General features: G+C 65.6%; 1 protein-coding gene across 1 annotated transcript; it reads right to left on the bottom strand.

Annotated features, from left to right (window-relative positions):
• Positions 1-3,404: 3,404 nt before the first annotated feature.
• On the bottom strand, positions 3,405-10,255 carry LOC311204203 (epoxide hydrolase 3-like; the record flags this gene model as incomplete). The annotated part of the gene is made up of 6 exons (XM_084280661.1): positions 3,405-3,633; positions 4,453-4,601; positions 4,816-4,919; positions 6,637-6,965; positions 8,634-8,719; positions 10,010-10,255. 6 exons carry the CDS (start codon positions 10,253-10,255, stop codon positions 3,405-3,407), a joined length of 1,143 nt encoding a protein of 380 aa, XP_084136787.1.
• Positions 10,256-10,716: the final 461 nt, after the last annotated feature.

Raw genomic sequence — 10,716 nt, 5'->3', positions numbered from 1 at the left:
AGGGAGGGGACAGGGACACGGGGGACACTGGGGACGGGGGGGACACGGACACGGGGGGACACGGGGAGGGGACACGGGGGACAGGGAGGGGACAGGGACAAGGAGACACGGGGAGGAGACACGGGGGACGGGGGGACACGGACACGGGGGGACATGAGGGGACAAGGACATGGGGACACGGGGAGGGGACACGGGGGACAGGGGTGGGACAGGGGACAGTGACACGGGGATGGGGGGACACGGGGGGGGACACGGACACGGGGGGACACGGGGGGGACATGAGGGGACAGGGACACGGGGACACGGGGAGGGGACACTGGGGGGACACCAAGAGGACACGGGGGGGGTGGGGACAGGGGACATGGAGGGACACGGGGACAGAGGACACGGGGGGGACACCGAGGGGACACTGAGGGGACACGGGGACAGGGGACACGTGGGGACACGGGGAGGGGACACGGGGGGGCACCGAGGGGACACCGAGGGGACACGGGGACAGGGGACACGGGGGGGACACTGAGGGGACACTGAGGGGACAGGGGAGGGGACACGTGGGGACACGGGGGGGCACCGAGGGGACACCGAGGGACACGGGGACAGGGGACACGGGGGGACACGGACACGGGGGGACACGGGGGGGACACAGGGGGGCTTGAGGGGACACGAGGGGACACTGGGGACACGGGGAGGGGACACAGGGGGACACGAGGGGGACACGGACACGGGGGACATGGGACAGGGACAAGGGGAGGGGACACGGGGGGGGTCACTGGGGACACCGGGGGGGACACGGACACGAGTGGGACCCCCCACAGCGCCCCACCCCTCCCAGGGGTCTCCCCCTCCCCCCACCCCCGAGGGGTGGGGGAGGGGCAGGGTGTGTGGGGGGGAGGGGTGGGGGTGACACCCCCACCCCCCCCCCCACCCCCGTGGGTTGGGTGGGGGAGGGGCAGGGCCCCACGGACACACCCTGTGCCCCTCCCCCCCCCTTTCCCAGTTCAACCAGTTCAACCGGCTGCACTGGGAAAGGCTGGAGGGGGGGGGGAGGGGGAGGGGAATGGGGTGTGGGGGAGGGGCAGCCCCAACCCCCCTCCCCTCCCCCCCCCCCCCGTTAATCCCCGGCACCGGCTGGAGCCGCCGGGAGCCCCTTAAGAGGCTTAAAGGGGCCGTTTGGGGGGGGTGGGGGGGTGGGGGCACCCCCAGCACCCCCCCTCCAGACACACCCCCCCCCCCAGCACCCATCTCCTCCCCCCCACAGTTCCCCCCCCAGCACCCATCTCCTCCCCCCCAGTACCCAACCCCCCCCCAGCACCCAGACCCTGACACCCCCCACCTCTCCCCCCCAGACACCCCTCCCCCCCAGCACCCAACCCCCCCCAGCACCCATCTCCTCCCCCCCAGTACCCAACCCCCCCCAGCACCCAGATCCTGACACCCCCCACCTCTTCCCACCCCCAGACACCCCTCCCCCCCCCAGCACCCATCTCCTCCCCCCCAGTTCCCCCCCAGCACCCATCTCATCCCCCCCCAGTACCCAACCCCCCCCAGTACCCAACCCCCCCCCCCAGCACCCAGATCCTGACACCCCCCCTCACCTCTCCCCCCCAGACACCCAACCCCCCCCCCAGCACCCATCTCCTCCCCCCCCAATACCCAGCCCCCCCCCCAGCACCCAGATCCGGACACCCCCCCCACCTCCCCCTCCCCAGACACCCCTCCCCCCCCCCAGCACCCATCTCTTGCCCCCCCCACTTGCCCCCTCTCAGCACCCACCCCCTCTTTCAGCCCCCCCCCCCCCCAGGACACCCACCCCCCAAGCACCCAACCCCTGACCCCTCCCCCTCTCCGGACCCCCCAGGACAGTGACCCCCCCCCCAACCCCCAAACCCCCCGGGGGGTCAGGGACCCCCCCAACCCAAAGACCCCCCCCCCCAACCAGGGACCCGACCCCCCCCCAAATTCCCCCCCCCCTCCGGATCACCCCTGGATGGGACCCCCACCCCACCCCCTCCCCTGGAACTGGGACCCCCCCCCAACCCTCAGACCCCAACCCCCCCCAGGGACAGGACCCCCCAAAACCCACCCCCTCCCCAGACCCCCCCCCACACCCTCCAGCCCCTGGAGGGAGGGGGGGGCTGGAGGTGCCCCCCCTCCCCATGTGTCCCCCCCCCCCAACAGCACCCAACTGCTGGTGACACCCAACTTTATTCGGGGGGGTCTCATCCATCCCCCCCCCCCCCCCCCCCCATACATATGTTGGGGTCCCCCATCCAGATGTTGGGGGTCCTCATCCAATGACCGGGGTCCCCACCCAGATGTTGGGGGTCTTCACCCCGTGATCGGGGTCCCCACCCATCCAGATGTTGGGCTCACCCTCCAGATGTTGGGCCCCTCAACCCATGACCAGGGTCCCCACCCATCCAGATGTTGGGGTCCCCCTCCCATCCAGATGTTGGGGTCCCCACCCAATGACCAGGATCCCCACCCAGATGTTGGGGTCCCCCCCAGATGTTGGGGTCCCCACCCAATGACCAGGATCCCCACCAAGATGTTGGGGTCCCCCCCCACATGTTGGGGTCCCTACCCAATGACCGGGATCCCCACCCAGATGTTAGGGTCCCCACCCAGATGTTGAGGCCCCTCAACCCATGACCAGGGCCCCCACCCAGATGTTGCTTCCCCCCAGATGTTGGGGTGCCCACCCAATGACCAGGATCCCCACCCAGATGTTGGGGTCCCCCCCCAGATATTGGGGTCCCCACCCAATGACCGGGATCCCCACCCAGATGTTGGGGTCCCCACCCAATGACCAGGATCCCCACCCAGATGTTGGGGTTCCCCCCCCCCAGATGTTGGGGTTCCCCCCAGATGTTGAGGTCCCCACCCAATGACCAGGGTCCCCACCCAGATGTTGGGGTCCCCACCCAATGACCGGGGGATCCCCACCCAGATGTTGGGGTCCCCCCCAGATATTGGGGCCCCCACCCAATGACCAGGATCCCCACCCAGATGTTGGGGTTCCCCCCCAGATGTTGGGGTCCCCACCCAATGACCAGGATCCCCACCCAGTTGTTAGGGTCCCCACCCAGATGTTGAGGCCCCTCAACCCATGACCGGGGCCCCCACCCAGATGTTGCTTTCCCCCCAGATGTTGGGGTGCCCACCCAATGACCAGGATCCCCACCCAGATGTTGGGGTTCCCCCCCAGATATTGGGGTCCCCACCCAATGACCAGGATCCCCACCCAATGACCAGGATCCCCACCCAGATATTGGGGTGTCCCCCCCAGATGTTGGGTCCCCACCCAACACCTGCTGCCCCCCCCACCCAGATGTTACCTCCATCCCCCCTAAACCCCCCTCCCCAAGGCGAGGGGTGTGGGTGGGGGGCACCCATGGGTGCTGCTATGGGTGCTGCTCCCCTCCCTGCAGGAAGGCCCTGAGGAGGCGGGCCAGGGGGCGGGGCTGCTCCTCGGGCAGCCAATGGCTGGCGCCGGGCAGGAGATGGACGCGGGCGGAGGGGCGGAGCCAGCGGCGCAGCCGGGGGGCCAGCCGGGGGTCCAGGAAGGCGTCGTGGGTGCCCCACAGCAGGAGGGTGGGGGGCGGCGGGGGCTCGCGGCAGATTGGGGTGTCCCTGTGGGGAGGGAGTTTTTGGGGGTGGCGGGGCAGCCCAATGGGGGACCCAACTGGGAGCAGCCCTGTCACCCAACTGGGAGGCCATCAGCCCAACTGGGAGCACCCAGTTGGGATCATCAACCCAACTGGGACCATCACCTTAACTGGGAGCAACCCAATGGGATCCCATCACCCCAAGTGGGACCACCCAACTGGGAGCACCCCAATGGGACCCCACCACCCCAACTGGGACGACCCAACTGGGAGCACCCCCAATGGGACCCCACCACCCCAACTGGGACCACCCCAACTGGGAGCACCCCAACTGGGAGCACCCCAATGGAATCCCACCACCCCAACTGGGACCACCCCAATGGGACCCCACCACCCCAACTGGGACCACCCAACTGGGAGCACCCCAATGGGACCCCACCACCCCAACTGGGACCACCCCAACTGGGAGCACCCCAACTGGGAGCACCCCAATGGAATCCCACCACCCCAACTGGGACCACCCCAATGAGACCCTACCACCCAAACTGGGAGCACCCCAATGGAATCCCACCACCCCAACTGCGTGCACCCCAATGGGACCCTACCACCCAAACTGGGAGCACCCCAATGGAATCCCACCACCCCAACTGGGACCACCCCAACTGGGAGCACCCCAATGGACTCCCACCACCCCAACTGGGAGCACCCCAATGGGACCCCACCACCCCAACTGGGACCACCCAACTGGGAGCACCCCAACTGGGAGCACCCCAATGGGACCCCACCACCCCAACTGGGACCACCCCAATGGGACCCCAACCTTGGCACCCAAAGCCCCACCTACCTGAAGAGGTTGCGGTAGTAGTTGATGGGGGGGGACAGGCCCCCGGGCTGGGACAGCCCGTAGAGGTAGGCATCCACCTCCTGCTCTGTCAACCGCCGCGCTGGGTCCTGGATCCCCATCCAAGGGCCTGTCAGGATGGTCTTCACCACCTACGGGGCCACCGAGGGGGACAGGAAGCTCTGGGTGAAGCCACCACCCCCAAAACGGTGACCAGAGGCTGTTGCTCCACCCCTTGAGCTCGGTTGTGGCTCCTCAAGGGGTTCTTGAGGAGCTTCCCCGGTGTGGAGGGTGGTGGGGGGAGCACCCGAGGTGGGGATGGGGTGGGGGTGGGGGGTGTGAGGAGACGTGGGGATGGGGTCTCACCTCAAAGTCGGCCAAGGAGAGGAGGAGCTCGGGCAGCCAAGGCAGCTGGAAGAGGAAGATGTAGCTGGAGCGGATGAGCTGGGAGGGGTGGCAGGCGGTGAAACCTGCGCCGGGACGGGACAGCGGTGTCAGGGGCCACCCAGGCCTGGCACCCAACGGCATGGGCATGGCATGGTGGCACCCACGTCATGGTCATGGGATGGTGGCACCCAATGGCATGGACATGTCATGGTGGCACCCACATCATGGTCATGGGATGGTGGCACCCAATGGCATGGACATGTCATGGTGGCACCCATGTCATGGTCAGGTGATGGTGGCACCCAATGGCATGGGCATGTCATGGTGGCACCCACGTCATGGTCATGGGATGGTGGCACCCAATAGGGTGGCCATGGGATGGTGGCACCCGATGGCATGGGCATGGCATGGTGGCACCCAACATCATGGTCAGGTGATGGTGGCACCCAATGGCATGGGCATGTCATGGTGGCACCCATGTCATGGTCATGGGATGGTGGCACCCAACGTCATGGTCATGGGATGGTGGCACCCAATGGCATGGGCATGTCATGGTGGTACCAACATCATGGTCATGGGATGGTGGCACCCAACGGCATGGCCATGGGATAGTGCCCAATGGCATGGGCGTGTCATGGTGGCACCCACGTCATGGGCATGGGATGGTGGCACCCAACGGCATGGGCATGTCATGGTGGCACCTGATGGGGTGGCCATGGGATGGTGGCACCCAATGGCATGGCCATGTCATGGTGGCACCCATGCCACGGTCATGGGATGGTGGCACCTAATGGCACGGGCATGGGATGGTGGTACCCACGTCATGGTCAGGTGATGGTGGCACCCAATGTCATGGTCAGGTGATGGTGGCACCCAATGGCATGGGCATGTCATGGTGGTACCCACATCATGGTCATGGGATGGTGGCACCCAATGGCATGGGCATGGGATGGTGGCACCCAACATCATAGCTATGGGATGGTGCCCAACGTCATGGTCAGGTGATGGTGGCACCCAATGGCATGGTCATGGGATGGTGGCACCCAACGGCATGGGCATGTCATGGTGGCACCCAGTGGGGTGGCCATGGGATGGTGGTACCCAACATCATGGTCAGGTGATGGTGGCACCCATGTCATGGTCATGGGATGGTGGCACCCAATGTCGTGTGGCCATGAGATGGTAGCACTCAACATCACAGTCATGTGATGGTGGCACCCAATGGCATGGCCATGGGATGGTGGCACCCAATGACATGGCCATGTCATGGTGGTACCCAATGTCATGGTCATGGGATGGTGGCACCCAACATCTTAGCTATGGGATGGTGCCCATTGGCATGGTCAGGTGATGGTGGCACCCAATGGCATGGGCATGGGATGGTGGCACCCAATAGGGTGGCCATGGGATGGTGGCACCCAACGTCACGGTCATGGGATGGTGGCACCCAATGGCATGGCCATGTCGTGGTGGTACCCACGTCATGCTCATGGGATGGTGGCACCCAACATCATAGCTATGGGATGGTGCCCAATGTCATGGTCAGGTGATGGTGGCACCCAATGGCATGGGCATGTCATGGTGGCACCCAGTGGGGTGGCCATGGGATGGTGGCACCCACGTCATGGCCATGGGATGGTGGCACCCAACATCACAGTCATGAGATGACCCCCAACATCACCACAATGGCCCACCAGATCCCTGACCCACCTGGTGCCACCCAGCAGCACCCCCACCCTTGAAGTACCACCCTATGCCCCCCCCCCCCCACCCCCCAACCCCCCCACCCCACCCCCTTACCCGCCATGACAGCCCGGTGAGGAGCATCCATCACCACCAGCTTCTCCACCATGGCCGGGTGCCTGGAGGCCACCTCCCAGGCCAGCATCCCCCCCCAGTCGTGTCCCACCAAGATACACTTGGGGGAGGCCCTGGGGGGCGAGGTGACCTCGGGGGCCCCCTGGGGTGTCCCCAAGGTCTCTATGACCTGCCGGATGTCGTCCACCAAGACCTCCAGCCTGTAGCTCTCCTTGCCCGGTGGCTTCTCCGAGGCACCGTAACCACGGAGGTCCAAGGCCACCACCCGGTAGTGGGTCCCAAATTCCTGGAGGAGGAACCTCCAGCAGAACCTGGGGTGGGGGGAGGAAGGTGATGATGATGGTGGGGTGGGGAGGAAGGTGACATCCAGCGCCCCCATCCCACCCAACCCCCTGGGTCCCCAAATCCTGGAGGAGGAACCTCCAGGAGAACATGGGGTGGGGGGAGGAAGATGATGGGGGTGGTGGGATGGGGGGGAAGGAGGAAGATGATGATAAGGTGGGGAGGTGGGGAGGTGGGGAGGAAGATGATGATGGTGGTGGGGTGGGGAGGAAGGTGACATCCCCCCCCCATCCCACCCAACCCCCTGGGTCCCCAAATCCTGGAGGAGGAACCTCGAGCAGAACCTGGGGTGGGGGGAAGATGATGATGATGATGATGATTGATGATGATGATAGAAGGGGGAGGAAGATGATGATGATGGGATGGGGAGGAAGGTGACATCCCCCCCCATCCCATCCCATCCCACCCCCTGGGTCCCCAAATCCTGGAGGAGGAACCTCCAGGAGAACATAGGGTGGGGGGAGGAAGATGATGGGGGTGGTGGGATGGGGAGGGGGGAGGAAGATGATGATGATAATGATGAGGTGGGGAGGAAGATGATGATGATGGTGGGGTGGGGAGGAAGGTGACCCCCCCACCCCCTCCCATCCCACCCAACCCCTGGGTCCCCAAATCCCTGGAGGAGGAACCTCCAGGAGAACATAGGGTGGGGGGAGGAAGATGATGGGGGTGGTGGGATGGGGAGGGGGGAGGAAGATGATGATGATAATGATGAGGTGGGGAGGAAGATGATGATGATGGTGGGGTGGGGAGGAAGGTGACATCCCCCCCCCATCCCACCCAACCCCCTGGGTCCCCAAATCCCTGGAGGAGGGACCTCCAGCAGAACCTGGGGTGGGGGGAGGAAGATGATGGGGGTGGTGGGATGGGGAGGAAGATGATGATGAGGTGGGGAGGAAGATGATGATGATGATGGGGTGGGGAGGAAGGTGATCCCCCCCGCCCCCATCCCACCCAACCCCCTGGGTCCCCAAATCCTGGAGGAGGGACCTTCAGCAGAACCTGGGGTGGGGGGAGGAAGATGATGGGGGTGGTGGGATGGGGAGGGGGGAGGAAGATGATGATGAGGTGGGGAGGTGGGGAGGAAGATGATGATGATGGTGGGGTGGGGAGGAAGGTGACGCCCCCACCCCCTCCCATCCCACCCAACCCCTGGGTCCCCAAATCCTGGAGGAGGAACCTCCAGGAGAACATGGGGTGGTGGGAGGAAGATGATGATGATGATGATGATGATGATGATGATGATGATGATGATGATGATGATGATGGAAGGGGGAGGAAGATGATCCCCCCTGCCCCCATCCCACCCAACCCCCTGGGTCCCCAAATCCTGGAGGAGGGACCTTCAGGAGAACATGGGGTGGGGGGGAGGAAGATGATGGGGGTGGTGGGATGGGGAGGGGGGAGGAAGATGATGATGAGGTGGGGAGGAAGATGATGATGGTGGTGGGGTGGGGAGGAAGGTGACATCCCCCCCCCATCCCACCCAACCCCCTGGGTCCCCAAATCCTGGAGGAGGGACCTCCAGGAGAACATGGGGTGGGGGGAGGAAGATGATGATGATGATGATGGGGTGGGGAGGAAGGTGACCCCCCCAGCCCACCCACCCCCTGGGTCCCAGTCCCGGGGGCACCCACCAGTTCTGGGGGAAGCCGTGGAGAAGCAGCATCAGGGGGGCCCTGGGGGGACCCCGGGTGACGTAGTGGAGACGCAGCCCCGAGTCCTGGGGGGGTTTGGGGGGGGGGGGGGGTCAGTAGGGTGCCCCCCCATCCCCCCCCCCCAAATCACATGGAGCCCCCCAGGTTGTCCCACCACCAGGTCCCCACTGACCTTCCCTGCTGCCCCCCCCCCCCCAACCCAGGACCCCAGGACCCCCAACCCCCAGAGACCCCCCCCAATATCCCTCTGCCCTCCAAGACCCCCAACAATCCCTCCCCTGCCCCCCAAGACCCCCCAGAGACCCCCACAATATCCCTCTGCCCCCCAAGACCCCCCCCAAAAATCCCTCCCCTGCACCTCAAGACCCCCCCAAAATCCCCTCCAGGGACCCCCAATATCCCCTTGACCTCCAAGACCCCTCCCAGAGACCCTCCCCAATATCCCTCTGCCCCCCAAGGACCCCCCCCAAAATCCCTCCCCTGCCCCCAAGACCCCCCAGAGACCCCCACAATATCCCTCTGCCCCCCAAGACCCCCAATAATCTCTCCCCTGCACCTCAAGACCCCCCCAAAATCCCCTCCAGGGACCCCCAATATCCCCTTGACCTCCAAGACCCCTCCCAGAGACCCTCCCCAATATCCCTCTGCCCCCTAAGACCCCCCCCAAAATCCCCCTGCCCCCAAGACCCCCCAGAGACCCCCACAATATCCCTCTGCCCCCCAAGACCCCCAATAATCCCTCCCCTCACCTCAAGACCCCCCCAAAATCCCCTCCAGGGTACCCCCAATATCCCCTTGACCTCCCAGACCCCTCCCAGAGACCCCCACAATATCCCTCTGCCCTCCAAGACCCCCAACAATCCCTCCCCTGCCCCCCAAGACCCCCCAGAGACCCCCACAATATCCCTCTGCCCCCCAAGACCCCCAATAATCCCTCCCCTGCACCTCAAGACCCCCCCAAAATCCTGTCCAGGGACCTCCAATATCCCCCTGAACTCCAAGACCCCTCCCAGAGACCCCCCCAATATCCCTCTGCCCCCTAAGACCCCCAATAATCCCTCCCCTGCACCTCAAGACCCCCCCAAAATCCCCTCCAGGGACCCCCAATATCCCCCTGAACTCCCAGACCCCTCCCAGAGACCCTCCCCAATATCCCTCTGCCCCCCAAGACCCCCCCCCCAAAATCCCTCCCCTGCCGCCCAAGACCCCCCAATATCCCCCTGTCCCCCAATACCCCCCCAAAGGAAGCCCAAGAACCCCCAAGACACCCCAAAAGCCCTCTCCCACCCCCCCCCAAGACCCCCCCAGGACTCCCAAGCCCCCCCCCCCCAATTCCACCACCCCCCCCCCCCCACCTTGAGGCGCAGGTACCGGTGCTCCCCAAAAGTGCCATCGGCCAGGCCGGGGGGGGGTCGGTCCCTCACCCTCCACTTGAAGGTCTGTCGGGGTCCCCAGCACAGGAGCACCCCAAGTGCCCAGAGCCCATAGGCCACCCCGGCCACCAGCGTGGCCACCGTCACCCCCAGCCGGGCCACCACCCGCCGCAGGGCCAGCAGCACCCGGGTGGGGGCCAGCAGCAGGGAGCAGAGGGACAGCAGCATGGTGGCTTGGGGTGGGGAGGGGACACACACGTCACCTGGGGGAGTGAGCAGGACACTGTGTCACCAGGGTGTCCCATCCCCTGGGTGTCCCATCCCCTTGGTGGCCCCATCACCAGGGTGTCCCATCTCCTGGGTGTCCCATCCCCTTGGTCATCATGTCACCACAGTGTCCTGTCACCTGGGTGTCCCATCCCCCTGGTGACCCCATCACCAGGATGTCCCATCACCAGAGTGTCCCATCACCTGGGTGTCCCATCCCCTTGGTGTCCCATCCCCCTGGTGACCCCATCACCAGGATGTCCCATCCCCTGGGTGTCCCATCCCCTTGGGGACCCCATCACCAGGGTGTCCCATCCCCTGGGTGTCCCATCCCCTTGGTGGCCCCATCACAAGTGTGACCACGTCACCAGGATGTCCCATCACCAGGATGTCCCACCCCCTTGGTCATCATGTCACCACAG

The sequence above is a fragment of the Gallinula chloropus genome (assembly GCF_964237585.1).
Source record: "Gallinula chloropus genome assembly, contig: HAP1_SCAFFOLD_737, whole genome shotgun sequence".
Classification (NCBI taxonomy): Eukaryota; Metazoa; Chordata; class Aves; order Gruiformes; family Rallidae; genus Gallinula; species Gallinula chloropus.
This window is presented reverse-complemented; position numbering and strand designations above follow the sequence as displayed.